The 15,559-nt window shown below is 50.5% G+C and overlaps 1 protein-coding gene across 3 annotated transcripts in view; it reads left to right on the top strand.

Annotated features, from left to right (window-relative positions):
* The window catches only part of KCNAB1 (potassium voltage-gated channel subfamily A member regulatory beta subunit 1), a 72,545-nt gene that overhangs the window by 39,301 nt on the left and 17,685 nt on the right, over positions 1-15,559 (top strand). For all 3 annotated transcript variants that reach the window (XM_037407636.1, XM_037407633.1, XM_037407635.1), the window contains exons 2-4: positions 7,811-7,854; positions 13,897-13,934; positions 15,350-15,429. In XM_037407636.1, coding sequence (XP_037263533.1) covers positions 7,811-7,854; positions 13,897-13,934; positions 15,350-15,429 — 162 coding nt within the window. The remainder of the gene's footprint in view (positions 1-7,810; positions 7,855-13,896; positions 13,935-15,349; positions 15,430-15,559) is intronic.

Below are 15,559 nucleotides of genomic sequence, written 5' to 3'. Positions count from 1 at the left end.
ATGGCTTTCCAAAAGCTCTCCAGCTTTCCTCTCATTTCTCATGGCTCCCTGGGATCCCTGTGCCTGCTCCTCCTGGGAGCTCTCTGCTCCAGGCTCATCCCACCCACCCCTGCTCACGTCCCTCCTAAAGCTCCCGGTTCTGCCGGCCGCACGGCAGGGGTGGATGGCTCAGCCTGGCTATGCCACCCGTGACCCGCTCAGAAAGGCACGGGGGGGCACGGGGCAGGAGTCGCTGCCTGAGAGGTGTGTGTATATGTATACGTGTAAATCATATGTTCCTTTTGGTCTCGTTCAGCTTGGACTGCGCTGTCAGCATTTACCCTTCTGAGGAAATAACGGAACTAAAAGTTACCATAAAAGCCATGAAGGGGGCGGTGGGTGAGCACAAGAGGGAGAAGGAGGATGGGGGCTTGCAGGTCTTGGGCAGCCCACGAGGCTTTGGTGGGGTGAGGCTGGGCACTGCTGGCAAGGATGCTGTGCTTCTCATCAAGTGCAATGTCACTCAAAAAGGTTTCCCTCAGCTCAGTGAGGCAAGCCCTTAACGACCGTGGGATTACAACCGGCTACCCTCCACACATCCTCAGAATTAATTGGGACCACAGCATCACAGGCAAAGACTGGGTTTTTTTCAGCAAGAAATGGTTTAATATTACTTAAGAAACCCACCCCAACAACGGGCTTAAGCAGAGGAGGCCTGGAAGAGATTTGCAAATAGCTCTTCCAGTGAAAAGGCTTTCCTAGCAGCACAGTGGAGTGGGATAGAGGAAATAAAAAGCTTTGGTCAAATCCTGCAGAGATTCCCCAGCAGGAAAATGGTGGAGCCGGTCTGAGAGGAGGAGCTGGTGAGCTGGGCGATCGCCGAGCAGCTGGGAAGGCCTGTCCCTGCACAGAGGGATGGCACCCTGCACCCCGCGCTGCACCCACGCCTCTGCTGGGCTGGGCTTTGCAAGGTAAGCCTAGCTGTTACCCCCTAGAGAACGGGGAAAGCCCTGCCACGGGGCTGGTGTGGCAGTGCCCTTCGTGCCCCTTTCCCTTGCAGCCTGAGCCACTGTGTGCCCGTCCCTACAAGCTCAGGGAGAGCCTGTGAAACTCCAATTTGTAACGAGTTCCAAGTCTATCTGTATAGAGAAATCCTGTACAATTAACCCTTACTTGTATTCTGCTGTTACGTACAGGTTTAGGCTGATGAAGCGATGCCCACGCTCACCCTGGGGCTGTTAGGGAGATTGCAGGGTAGCTTGAGTAAGGCTTTTAATAGCAAAACCAGCAGTAAGGGGAAAACAATCCAGCTGACTTGTAAGTCTTCCTGCTTTATAATTTCAGGAATGACTTCAGACTTGCAGGTAGCTTGCAGCACTCTAGGATGTTATTCTCATCAAATGTCCTTCCTAGGAGGGAGTTAAATGAGTTTAGGATCGCTGCACAGTCAAATTAGTCTCACTTTTCATCGCCAAATATTCATCTCGATTTTAAACCTTGGATTCTTCTCTTGTTAACTAAAATTCATGTTTCAGACATAATCTAATCTTCCTACACAGCCACATTACAAGAAATAAGTCCTCTGGGAATGGATTTCACCCTCCTTTGCTCCTGAGACTCTTGAAAAATTAATTTTTTTTCCCTGCCCTTTTACTGCCAGGCTTTACTCCAGATGCCTCTTGTTGCTCTCGTCCCTCTGCATTTCTGCAGAACACATGAGTTTCCTCTCTTCCCTTCGTGTCACTCTTTGACTTTCTCGTGTCAAACCCTGTCTCCTCAGACATGTAACAAGCTCTTGCCCATCGTTAGAAATCTGATCTCTCTCTCTAGGATTTGCCCATGCTTTTGCTCACAGCAAAGTGGCTAACAAGCAAAATGCTATTTTTCTTTTCACCCCCCATCTTTGGGGAACTGAAGGCTTTTGCAGCCCTGAGCACGTACGCAGAGCTGGATGCTGGCTGTGCCCATGGCAGCTGGGCTCCACACCCTTGCGCTGGCTGGGGTCAGCCCCGGCACCTGTCTCACAGAATGGGTTCTCATTTAGCTGCGTGTTTCTAGCAAAGCCAACCTGTGCAGATGCAATAACCCCTTCACCTGCAGGCCTGGTGCCTGCTCAGCTGGGGGGCTGCCTGCTGGACCACCAGGCAAAAACCCCCAAACTCATCCTAGGCAAAATCCCTACAATGCTGGGTACCACAGCTGTGAGCCTGAGGGTGATGAAGGAGGATGAGGAAGAAGCAGGCGCAGGTGTTTTATGTGCAACACTCTCCACTAGTGAGAAAAACCAAACTTTATTTTCTTGGTGAAGACCTGCCAGGTGGCAGAGGGGTTAGTAACCAGTCCTGTGGCTGTGCTGTGTGCTTGGATCCCGCTGCTTGGGTTGTTCCTTTCCAGCAGGAAGGTGCCATTCCCGGCTGGCTGTGGGGTCCCAGCTCCGGCAGGCACTGGGCTAACGCCTCCTTCCCAGCCTTTCCCCGCTGGGGCCGTTTGCACGTGCTGCCTGGTTGTTTGCATGGTGTTGGCTGGCGTTTAGCAGCAGCAGCTGCTCCTGGAGGCTGCTGGTACATGGATGCTGCCGTGGATGCCAGCATCTTGGAGCAGTGCTGCCCATCAAACGCTGCCAAATACCACGCTTCCTTGGGAAATGGATGAGCCTTCTACTTGGAAAAGCCTAGGCAAGGGAAATGTCATCTCTCCCTGTGCGCTGTTTTGGTACCTTGGTGTATTTTTAACAACATCCCTGAGCTGCAAGCTGTGTTTTCAATGAATCAGGCATTAATCTCCCGTGCTCGTTAGCCTGGCGCAATCTGGCAAAGCCACCAGTGCTGCGGGGACAGTTGTTTTGGCTCAAGCTCCTGGCTGCGTAGGGAAAATGTCACCTTTGCTTTATGCCAGGGAAAAAGAGCCATGTTAACCTGGCATGCAAGGCTGGGCTCCTGGGGGGCTTTGTGTGCCCACATCTTTCACTGTCTCCTGCTCTGCTTGGCCCCAGGCACTGGCATGGGGCAATGCTGCTGTGGTGTGCTCACTTGCCCTGATTCTGCTCCCTGGAGAAGGTAACTGGGAAGATTTAAAGTTAAGTTTAAAATAGGCCTTTCATAGAGCTGCAATCAGCAGAAGCAGCATGGTGTGTCCCTTCCCTTCAGAAAGTAAGTTAGTGTCCTCTGGCCTTCGGTGTGATGAGCATGGCTACAGATGTCCCTTATTAAAGGTCTCTGTGGCCAGGGTGCTTCTGAAGCTTGCACAGCTCCTGCTGTGGGCACTGAGCAGGCTGCATGATGCCCCTGCCGCAAAGCTGCCTCCCTTGTGCATCCCCACTCCTGTGCACCTTTCCCCATCCCATCTCCCCAGGAGGCTTTTCTGGCAGCCGGGCTCAGCTGCCTTTGGCTCTGCCAGAGCCTGGGCTATGGCTGAGCATCGTGCTGGTGCGGCAGCATTTGCCTTTAGGCTTTGGTTTTAAAAGAATTCAGGATGTTGAATACTTCTGAGTGTTGCTTGTGGTACAAGTTTGGGATAAAGTGAAGGCAGTTTCAGGTTGGCACCTAGAAGCAGTGTGGAAGGTGCCTGGCAGGCTGCGGGGACGGGGTGCTGGACTGAACCATGCTGAGCTGCACGGCTGCAGATCGCCCAGGCAGCCAGGTACAGCAGCAGATAAAACTGGTGCTGCTCTGCATGGTGGGGTTGGGCAGTGATTTGTGAGGAGCAGTGCAATGGCTCCACTTCTGCAAAGTGCAAGGGAAGCTAAATACTAGCGAGAGGACAAACAAGATAGCTGTGCTAATGGAAGAAAAAAAAAAAAAAAGCATGTATAAGAGAGCTGATTTTTAATCAGCTGCTTCTAGGTTAGCAAAGTGATCCTGAGAGACTGGAGGGTTTTGCAATGTCCTTTTTAATGGCTACTTCATCCCTCAGCAGTGCTGACTTCCAATTTGAAAAGAACTTTTTTTATTTTTTCCCTCCTGGAAGAGTGATTCAATAGTGTCAGCATAAACCCCCAGGAGCAGTGGCAGTGCCAGGTATCTGGGAGGCGGGCTGGGCTGCTCCAGGCAGGCAAGGTCGGGGCTCAGAGATGGAATAACCTGCTCAGGACTGTAACAGCAGCAAATAGCACTGCTGGCACTGGCTGTGGCACAAGTGGGATGTCGGGTACCACTGCTCACGCTGTCCGTGGGGGAACTCTGTCTCCTCCCCGCCTGGCATTAGCAAGCACCAGAGGCAGATGACCAGGGCAATAATGCTGATGCGCTGGCCTGTAACTACTAACAAAAAGATGTATGAAGACACCATCTTCCTCTTTCCACCTGGAGCCAAGCACTGCCGGTGGGACATGGCTGTGCCCAGCTGCCACATCCCATGCACTGATGCCCACGGGTGGGTGTGGAGCACCACACTGGATCTGGTGAGACAGACCTTGGGCTGTCAGGGCAATGGCCTCCCTACAGTGCTGGCCAGGGGCTTCAGCATCCCCCAGGGGTGTCAGCTCAGCAATAGCTGAGGGCCAACTCATACAATTATAAAATTAAATATAAATATAAAATACAAAAAGATCACTTCTAGCCTTGAAAATAGTGCTGAGAGCTTCCACCACTGGCCCAGCAAACCTCAAGCTGTCTGTGACGTCTCAGGAGGGTGATGGCAGGGACCCCACCTTCCCAGCTGATCCCCCCCATCCCTCGGAGGCCCCTGCACACAGTGGGCACAGGCGCTCGGGCAGTTCAGCCTGGGGAGGATGCTCAGCCCGTGCCGGCAGCACACCCTGGGTTCCATCGCAGTCACGCTTGCTCGCCTCTGTCCCCATTGCTACCCCGGGCACTGCTCCCAGCACCGTGCATGGGCCGCGCCGGCTCAGCGCTGAGCGGCTGAGTTGTCTCGGACCTGGGAATTAGTGCGGCAGAAGCACAAAGGGCTATTTCTCTCCAGTTACTTAGAAACCAACCACTGACTTGATTTGGCAAACTTGCAGCTTCTGGGCATGTGTGCTTGTATATATCTGGGTGCGTATATCTATATATACATGCACATGTGTGTGTAGCATATCTTCACATGTACACACACCTGGAGGCTGTGAAACAGATGTAAATGCATACATATATATATATTTTCGCTTGGTGGGATTTTTGGTGGGTTTTAGGGTGTTTTTCTTAGGGGAGTAGAGGAGAGCCAGGTCTCAAGAACTCTTGCTCTTTCAGACACTTTGCTCTCTGCTGTAGGGCCAATAATCAAATCAGTGGCTGTGTGCTTTTAGACAGCACAAGGTCCGTGCTGGGAGGTGAGCCATCCCAAGCTGGCCAAGTTTTTAGCTGGTTTTGTAGCTCCATATGCTGCTGTGGCCTTTGCTTTCAAGCTGCACACCCGTTAATTAGACCTGTTAATTGAGTGAAATGGCTGCAGGCAAGTGGAGGGCTGGGAATGATGGTAGTAGCTGGGGGCTGCAATTTGGTGATGTTCTCTAGGCTGGATCACGGGCTCAAGCAACCTCCCCCTGAGCTTCCAAGCAGCTTCCAAGCTGATCTTGCACTGCAAAGACTCTGTGTTTTCAGTGTTGGATTTTTACTACAGGCCTAACATTTTCCAAGTACCCAGGGGACGTGTGCTAAGTAAATGGTAAGGACAGCTTTGGAAATCCAAACACAATAATTCTGTCCAGGTTTGTTGGTGCACCAGAGTCTGCAAAGAACTGGTTATCGCTCTCCAGAGCAAAACTGGGTCCCTCTGTGTGTGCTTTCCCCCCAGAATCTCCCACGTATGAAGGGGTGAGCCCTGATGTGGCTTGAGGGAACATGGGACCTGTGGGGATGGAGGGCAGGACAGCCAGCCAGGTCCTGGCTGAGAGCCTGCTGCTGGGGGAGTGATGAACCCTATAACTGCACACAGTTACCACTGGGTTTCAATCACACTCTGTCTGTATGTGCATATATGTATATATAGGGGGTTTATATAAAGGGTGTATATATATATGTGAAGGGTGTCTATGTGTGTATATATATTTATACCCGTGCAGAGAGAGGCACAGCCCCACGGCCACACTGTGCCCTCGCAGCCACATGCCCGCCCAGCGGCAGAGCTGGACTTTGAAAAGCAAAGAATAGGTCTGTGAGAAATGGGACTTAAAAAAACTCTTCTACAAAATAAATATAAACTGTTTGGAAATGCACAGTAGCACTTGACTTCTCCAAAGAGCGTTATGCAGCAGGGGGGTTGTCTCCAGAAGGAACATGGAAATCCCAATCCCGTGAGCCCAGGCTCCTCTTTTCCTGGCAGGAGTGTTGTAGTTCCGTCTGGAGCGCGCAGGCGGCTGCCGAGTATTTGCCTTTGAACTTGCCAAGGGTTATGCTTTGTGCTGCCGAGCAGGGGAGGATTGGCATCATTTGTGCTATTCTGTGCATGGATGGGCTTGGGTATGTAAAGGTCCAGCTGTGCTTTCATTCAAATAATAAAAAAAAATAAGAAGAAAAAAATAGAAAAGAAAAAAAAATCAGGTCAGTGCCTGCCCCAGCCATGCTGTGAGCCCAGGGGCTCATGGTGCTGGAAATGCAGCTGTAGCTTTTCAAATAGCTACTTGAAGATAAATTCCTCTCGCTCCCAAAATTTTAAATTCCCATCAGCAGCACTAAATTTTGGGTATGGCAGAGGCATTACGGGCCCTGGGGAGAGGCAGGTGGGTCGACACCCCAGCTCCAAGGCCTGCTTGTTGGAGTCAGGCTGGCTTTCCTGACCTCCCTGGGGATGCCTTCGGTTGCTTTCTGACACTGGCAATTGTGCCATATGAGTGAACATCTGAAATGGCCACTAAATCGAGCGTGTAAAAAAAGAAAGAGATGACAGAGCGTGGCATGACCTGTGCTAATGTCGGCTGTTTTGTGTGACTCCTTTCAGTGTCCCCTGCCTACGAGTGAGCAGGGCTCTTTCTTTTTTTTCCTTTTTTTTTTTTTTTAATTTTTTTTTTCAATCTGGTTTTAAATAATTCATCAGGAGCAGCACAAAGTGCAGTGATTGTTTGTGGTGCTTTGCAGTAGAAGGTAGATAGATGGTCCCTAAATTAATACCTTGATCTGGCAAAAAAATTGCACGGATCTAGCTGTAATATAAAGGTTAAAGCAGGAGGGTATAATTAAAGGGGTTTTTGTACTGCAGCGATAGGTTTAAGTTAGGGTAGGGGTTTAATGTATGGCACATTTCATGGCCTCAGGGCTAATTATCTTGTCTCCAGCCCGGCACTGGGAGGTGGGAAGAAGGGTAATAACTTGATGTTGCTGATGCTGAGAAGCAGCCGGTGCCGGGATGGAGGCACTGCCTCCCCTCGGGCTGGGAAGCTGTGGGCTTTTTTGTTGGGGGGGATCCAGGAGCTTGGGCACCACAGTGGTAGCTGGACCAGGGTCTGCTGGGATGGGTGTGAATGTTCTGGCAAGTGTGAGGGTGAATTAAAAAAAAAATGAAGCTGAATAAGGTGAATACTTTAATAGGTGTTATCACAATGAATACTAAACAATGATGAAAGTGCAGGGCACGTGCGTGCCTTACTCATGGGACACGAAATGACATTGGATGTGAGATACATCTGAATGTATTTGGGTTTATTCACAATCCCGTGAGTGCTCAGTGCTTCCCCCCAGCCTGGTGAGGCGAAGGATGATGGCAGGTCACCCACCTGTCCCCAAACTGGGTGGCCAGCACGCTGGCTGAGGGATGCTCTGTCTCTTCTGGAGGAAAACAGATGGCTTGGACAAAAGCAGGGACTCATCTTCTCTGGCCACTGGTTTCCCATGGGGTTAAGTTGTGTGTTCCCTGAGTGTTTAACAATGTTTTTCTAATTATTTTCTTTTCTTTTCAGAAACCTTGGAAAATCCGGATTGAGAGTCTCGTGCCTCGGGCTGGGTGAGTAAACTCCACAGCCACCACACTTACTGCAGCCCCACACGCCCTGGAGTAGTGGTAGCATTTCAGTGTGTGGCGGGGGAAGCGTGCTTTCTCAGAGCCCCCGCCTGCGCTGGGTCCTGCAGACTGCTCACGGCAGGAGCCCTTACCCGTGTGAGTAACAGCTCTGTGCATCAGCCCAGGTGCTTGCCCGTGGTGGGAGGTGGTGCTTTCCCGTGACACTCAAGTGGGACTGTATGAGGGTTTAATGCACAAAATCCTTCTGATACGACCTGATCCCTGTGAGGGACAGCCCGTGGAGACCGCATCTGAGATGTCTGTGAATGCCCCCAAGAACTCTGAGTGTCAGAGCTCCAGTCTCCGGGGATGGCAATCTGCCTGGGCTCTAGGCAGATTTTATTCTATTCGGTGTGTGTATATCTTGTTATTTCTGTTCCGTACCAATTTGAAAACTAAAGAATATCTTGTCAATATTTTATCTTACCAATATTTTATTGAAAAGGGCATCTACAAGCACTGCAGCATGTATGTGCTGGCCCTGCAGGTCCCATAGTGATGCTGCAGTTCCTGCAGGCTTTAGTACGCTGCTGCTGGCCTTCAGCTACCAAGTCAGAGCGTGCGTGAGAGGCTGGACAACTCATGATGGTTTTACTCATGCGAGTAATTTCTTTGATGGCAGTTGAACCGCTCACATGAAGAATGCTTAAATATACTTAAAAAAAAAAAAAAAAAAAAAGAGACAAACAACCGAAGTAAAAACCTCAAACCCAAATGCTGTAGAAAGGAGACAGCTGTTTTTCTTGCTGTGACCACCTTCCTATGGTGCAAGGCTGGGGCATTGGGAGCGTGAAGCCCCCGGGGATGGGTGCCCCATGTTAAATGGGTGTCCTTGCTCCCCGGGGATCAGAGGTGCTGGTGCGGGGTGCTGGAAGCAGTCTTTAGGGAAGTGGCTAGGTGTGCTGGGCTCCTGTGCTGCTGCCCGGGGGAGGCAGGAGCATGCAGGGATCTGGGCTGTGCCCACGTTGGGAGCCCACTGTGGCTGCAGCGTCCCCCTCCAGCCCCCCGGTCCGGTGCCAGCTGGGCTCATGGGAGCAGGTGCCCAAGGGGTCAGCGCATTTCTTCCAATACGCCTTACAATTTGGTTTTCAAATAGAGTGAAATGTGAAAGTCACCCTGTAATCACAAGTCATATAAATAAGGCCTGTTCCACCAAGAAGGGCTCTTCTGGTTAAAATAGATCTGGGCTTTGAAAGGGGTTGTCGTCTTATCTGTGCAGAGGTTTTATTTACCATCCTTACAGTTTCACCCAGAACTAGTGCTGTGGTGGTCGAGAACAGCGATGGGAAGGAAGTAGCGGTAGGAAAAAACCACTTTGCAGAGCTTTTCTTTAATTTCAAGCATGTGGAACTGCAGCAGTGTCTAAATATATTGAGCTTTTGTGAGCACAGCTGCGCGGGAGGAGTGGGGGCTGAGGAGGGAGCGAGCGGCTGCTCCAGGCACTGGCAGGGCCGGGCAGAGCTGCTGGGCATCGGTGCGGAGCCGGGCTCAGCACCCACCGCGGTGAGCCCTGCAGCCCTGGCCGGGTGTGCAGGGGTAGGGGGGGCAGAGCCGGCAATTCAGGTGCCACCTTCTGTGGAGCGTACTTACCTCTGCTGCCCCACAGCGTGTCCTCCCCCCACCGCAGATCCGTCAGGTGTCCGCTTCCGGTGCCAGCTTATGTGACTTTTCTAAATAGCTTCTCTGTCACAGTTCCTTAAAAGATAAATGTGTTTCCCTGAACTCTCTGCAGCATGAAAATCCAATTTGGGGTTTACTAAAGTTTCTGAAGGCTCAGCAATCTTCCTTAAAAGCTTTCCAAAATCTCAGCAAGGTGGGAGTGTGCTTCATTCTGTAGTATGAAAAAAGTAAGTGGAGAAAAATGAAGCGGGACAGAAATCAAAGGCAGGCAGTGCTAAGGCAAGGCATACCCTTTAATTATGTCCTGCTTCTCCCAGCTCACGCTCTAATTAATTCATTTGCTGGGTGCCGCTTGCAGTATGAGAAGTGTTGAGTGAGCGCACAAGGTCAGATGCGTTTGCAGTGTGTTTCACAGGCAAAGCCGTCTGGGAAGGGTTGCGGTGACGGTGGCCAAGCATCACTCCGGGGTCGCTGAGCCTCCTGCCAGAGCCGGGACCTCCCTGCCGGGCTGAGCCCCCCAGCAGCTGGCTCCCACAGCATCCCGGTGCCGAGCCCTGCTCCCAGCCAGGCTGCGCTTTCACCTCCTCCCTGGAGCAAGTGAAGGCCAGGCGAGGCTCTAACTGAGGAATCTCCGCAGCCTAACCCCGGGCGGTGGCACGTGCCAGGATGCTGGCTCTGAAATGCCACTGCGATGCAGGGCGTGTGGGAAATAAGGTCATGTTTTTCTTGTAGTTAATTCAGAGAAAATTTTGCCCATGGAGGCTGCCTGGTGACTTTTAAAAAATGTTGAGATGGCCTCCAACCAGGCAGTTAGCCCAGACTCCAAGGTGATGAGCAGCAGAATGAAACCAGCCATCCCAAACCCCAATTCCAGGTACAAAAGCACAGAAGAAATATCCCCAAATAAGCAGTTCCTGCAGCCGCTGGTGGGACACCACACAATCTGGTACGAAAAAAAATGTTTTGTGAGCAGAAAGGGGTTGGCTGCTGCCATTGCCCCTCGGTGCTTTGCTCTGGGGAAAGGCCTTTGCAAACCCAGACCTGAACGCCCGCTGGCTCAGGACAGCGGCAAAGGGTCCCATTTGCACCCAGGTACCCTCAGTGGGCAGGGCTGGGCATTTGCTGGTTGCTCGAGTGCCAGACCAGACCCATGTGCCGGATTTCCATGTGGCATCATCCTTGCCAGGAGCAAGCCAGGGATAAAATTATACTGGCGGGAGGCGAAGCTTGGGCTTCCAGCCAGAAACTTCCCCCCCCCTCCCCCCCCCCGCAAAAGTGACACATCTGCTGGCAACAACATTATCAAGTGGTGAATTTTGCATGAGCAAATAACCGACTAATAATCACACCTTGCTAGGCTCTAGGGTGCGATGGAAATGGAGCCAAATCTAGTTTTAATACAGAAATCCCTCTGAAGGTGAGGATATCTAGATGGGAAATGGCTTTCCAATGCAAGGGAACAACATGACGGGCAAGGGCAGAAGCAGGAGGTCAACCTGCCACTGCCACGCTGAGTGGTGGTGGGGGATGCATTAAAAAAAGTGAATTGGGGTAGGCAAGGGACAGTGACTCAGTAAGGGGAAGGTAATTATTTTAAATATCTTTCTCTAGTATATTTTTCTTCTAAAATACTCCCATTGGTTGAGGCTGTGAATCATCCTCAGTTGTTGTTTGACATGCCATGTGCGCCTTGTGCTTTCTGCAGTGAGGGGCTTTTTTATTATTTTTTTCTTTTGAAATCAGGGTTGAACAGTGGGCACCCACTGCTCCAGCCGCTTTGGGTGCAGGTGCCCACCACCACCCACACTACCTGCCCGGGGATGGGAAGGGGATTTGTGTGCTGCCTTCCCTGCTCCTGGCTCTGGCCGGGACTGTACCAGAGCATCTTGCTTTCCCAACTGCATCTGATGCTTTAGACGCTCATCTTGCTGAGCAAAAACTCGCCTGCCTTCACTGGTTTTTGCAATGATCAAGGAAGAAAAATACCCCAAGGATTCCCTGTTCATGTGGTCCCGCTGATGCTAGCTGCTCAGCTGGGGTCTGGGAGCACAGAGGGAGACGGGCAGATATTGGATGTGTGTACTCCTTGTCTTTAAAGAGATAAAGTGCTTCTCATTCTTACGTGAGCTATTGCCAGCTCTTGGGCTGCTCTCTGTGTGCCCAAGCACTTGGGCATTTTGTTTCTCCATTGCTTGGTGGGGCATAGTTTGTGTTGTAAAGTTATAGTCACGTGAATTCAAGAATAAAAATAATTCCTTTTCTTCTCACCTGTGCTGGGGACCTATATGCATACTGAAGCAAAAGGAAAAAAACAAAACCAACCACTTTGAGATAAACAGTCTCAACCCATTTTTTCAGTAGAAATGCATTTTAATGTATTGTTATAAAAATAACACTTCTGAAGCTTTAACATGGAAATCAGGCTTCATTTAGATTTTTTTTTTCATCTGCATAAAGAAGCTTAATGATAAAATGAAACCTATTTTTATCCTTACTGTGCAGGACCAGAGCATTTTACCCCAATGATAAGAGAAAGTGCCTTTCTAAGGTCTGTAACCAGCAAGGCGTAGCAGGGGGGCAGCTCTGGGCTCGGCGGGTGCTGCTCGCCCCCAGTTATTGCCCTTGGAGAGAGCAGAAGGGAAAGCAAAATTAGTTAGAAATGTCTGCTCTTTGCTCATTCTTTTTATTTCAGTAGCATTAGCAGACGTGTTTCTGATCTGTGGAAACCTGGCTTTTCCAGAGCTTGGGTTATTCTGCGGGAAACCAGGAGTTTCAGTTCAACTACACAGTAAACATGCCTCTTCAAAAATAACTTTATTTGTACTCAAAGAAACCTGACGTATAAAAAAATTCAGGCTGACCTTTTTTGAGGGAAAGAGGGCAAGATCCTCTTAGCGGAGCCAGCTCTTCTTGTTCTGCTTCTAACCAGGGACGGATCAAAGCAGCTGGAGCATTAGCAGCAGGCGCGCTTTGCTTTCCGGGTCCTGCTCGAGGTTCATCTTCCACTCGCTGTGAGCAATGAGCTAACCAATGCATTTTTAATGAAGATGTGGGAGCGCCTATGTATCTATTGCACCAGGCCCTTTGCAAGCGCAGGCAGGGAGCATTTGATCTCCCCCCCCCCGCCCTTAGCAGCATCAGAGCCTGACCCTTTGCTGGCCCCGCAGCCTCTCCTCCGCCTTGCCCAAGCCACAGTGAATTTTCCCACTTGGGACCCCAACCCCTCTGCCCTCTCATGGAGGGGTGATTTGAGACAGAGTTTTAAACTCTGGGGAGTTTTGTGTGAGCTTTGACCCATCCATTAAACGGGTAACTTGTAGTTCTATACGTAGCTGGTGTGTCGGGCGGGGGAGGCGGTGCTGTGGGTCACAGGGCTGCTGCGGAGGGCGTAGGGGGCAGTTGCCCTCCCGGCCACACTTCCACGGGGTGCTCGGTGTGGTCAGACAAGTAGGGCAGGAGCGACATCTGCCAGGGTGAGTACGTGCTGTCTGATCAGTCCCATATGTGACCTGGCACCTCCCCAGCTCGCTGTCGGCTCTTTCTTCCAGTGGCTTAGGAAATACATCTTCCTGATGTATATGCATATGCATAAATACATATATATATAAGAAAAAATATTCCTCCAGCTTAGGAATACCCAGTTAAATTCACATGCTTTTTCCACCACAGGATATTTTATATTTTTTTTTCTAAGCAGTGGTCAGACAGAAATAAGGCCCCAAGGTTTTGCTGCTGATAGATCAGAGTCTGCAGCTGAGTTCGACGTGCAGCTGCTCTCTGAGCCGGCTGGCCAAAGTGCTGCTCATCAGCTGCGCTGGTGTCGGATGCGGGCTGTATGGAAAAGTTCCTGGGGAAAAGTCACTTTGCGTTTTAAATACTTCATGTCAATAGACATACTATTCCTGCCCCCCCCCCCCCCCCCCCCCCCGATTTTGACTTGTACGGTGCTAAATGCCGAGGCACAAATTTAGGAAGAGTTTCATTCCCCAAATGACATGTTTCAGCAGCATCATAATTTTTTTCCAATTTTTCAAATTGAAGCTTTGGAAAATTATCTCATTTTTGCAAAGAGCTTCAGATTTCAATAAAACTATGTATTTTGGCAGCGCAGCATCCTGCCAGCGTTTCCCTGAGCGGGTCCACATGCCAGTCCTGGGTCCCCATGCCCGGCCCCATTGTCGTCGTCCCTGGAAAGGGGGCTCGGGTGCCTGTGCTGACCGCAGCTCTCAGCCGGGGACACAGCAGCCTCTGAGCCAGTTAACCCCATTTTAAACCCCTTTAATCTCAAGGAGCCTGAGTTTTGGCAGAGCTCCTTTTTTGTCAGCACAAACCTCTCGCAGTAACAGATTACTCTGTTTTTTCTAGGGACATGGGTCACTTTTGGAGGTCAAATCTCAGATGAGGTAAGTGATGCTTGCTGTAAGTATAATGCATGAAGTAAAATCCAATCTGAGATATTTTTAAATGAAACCATGGCTACCGAAATCAGAGGAGCCTGTTTCTGTACAAGAAAATGGCAGAGAGTCACTGTGCAAAGCAATACAAAGCTTGTGCTTCTGCTACAAAAACCTTAATGAATCTGACATTCCCAGAGATCAACTTTAATAAAAAAAAAAACATTTATCCCTTAAAGCGATCTTCTTTTCCGTGCTGTTTGGAGTGGTATTTCCTTCTTACCCTTGGCAGTGGCACTGTTCTTGGAGCCAAAATGGGAAACTATTTTTGCATCATGAATGTAATCGGCAACAGTCATAAATACAAGCAGGGGCTTGGCTTAGCCTGATGATTTATTTTTTTACATAATAAGATGAAACAAATGAAAATGAGCTTGGGTTTCCTGTGTGTTCTTGGCCGTACCAGATGGCTCTTCATCGTAGTTAATCTCCTGAGTGCTGGGTAGCACGTGGGTTTCCCTCCATCTCAGGTAGGATGCAGATGCTGGTCAGCGGCAGAGCAGCCTCCGGGCTGCCTTCCCTCTCGTACGTGGTAAAAACCCCAAAATAACTTTGGCAGAAGGAAAGCAGCCCCAGCCCAGGAGTCTCAACTGGAAAGCTTTTTTTCCTTTTTAATTCACTTGCTCTTTGGTGGTATTTCTTCTGCTGACAGCAGATCACCGAGTTCACTCCCGTTTCTTGTTTTGATTGGATATTTGCTCCCTGGCTCTCCTGCCTTCCTCGCTCAGAATGAGTCAATGCAAAGTGCACACATGGAAACGGGGGACTGAAACACAGCTCCATCCCTGAGGGACGTCCACCCCAAAGGCGTTGGCTGTGTGTGGGTGCCCTGGCCAGCTGCCAGCCCCCTCTGGGTGCAGGATCCCCCCGGGGGGCAGCTGGAGCCCTGGACTCTGATGGGGATCACCTGAAATGGCCTTTAGGCATTTGCATGCCCCATGACACCAGCCAGAGAGCTGTGGGACAGCCTGATGGGTAGCCAAAAAAAAATAATATAAAAATTAAAACTCTTTAAAAATAAAAATATTAAACTAATACCATGGAAAGGATATTTCCATGGTATTAAACTCCACAGATTTGCACTGTATATTCTATAACCCCATTAAATTCTTGGCTGCTTTCCTGTTAGAAAGTTCCTATGAGACGAGATTAATTCCTCCCAGGGTGAGTCAACGGGAAGTTGGTGTAAATTCACATTTTGGCACTTCTCGGGCCCGCACATGACCTGCCAGGTGCTCTGCCAAAGGGTCTTGCCCCCAGGTGGGGGATGCTAATGCCCATCCCAGCCCCACTGAAACACCTTTGCTGCACCTTCCCGGGACATGGTCTGCCACCCCTCACCTCTCTGCCTCTGCTTCCCCAAGGTGGCTGAGCAGCTGATGACCATCGCCTACGAGAGTGGCGTCAACCTGTTCGACACAGCTGAGGTGTATGCAGCTGGCAAGTGAGTGCCCACGGTCCCACTCTGCTTCCTGGGGGTCCCTCCACCCGGCTCTGCTCCTCCCTGTGTCATGGTCACCTGCAATGGATAGGGCTGGGGCTCTGGCAGTGCTTGGGAAGCCCCCTTCTCCCTG

The sequence above is a fragment of the Falco rusticolus genome, chromosome 13, assembly GCF_015220075.1.
Source record: "Falco rusticolus isolate bFalRus1 chromosome 13, bFalRus1.pri, whole genome shotgun sequence".
Classification (NCBI taxonomy): Eukaryota; Metazoa; Chordata; class Aves; order Falconiformes; family Falconidae; genus Falco; species Falco rusticolus.
The sequence above is the reverse complement of the archived record's forward strand: the minus strand, read 5'-3'. Positions and strand labels throughout refer to the sequence as shown.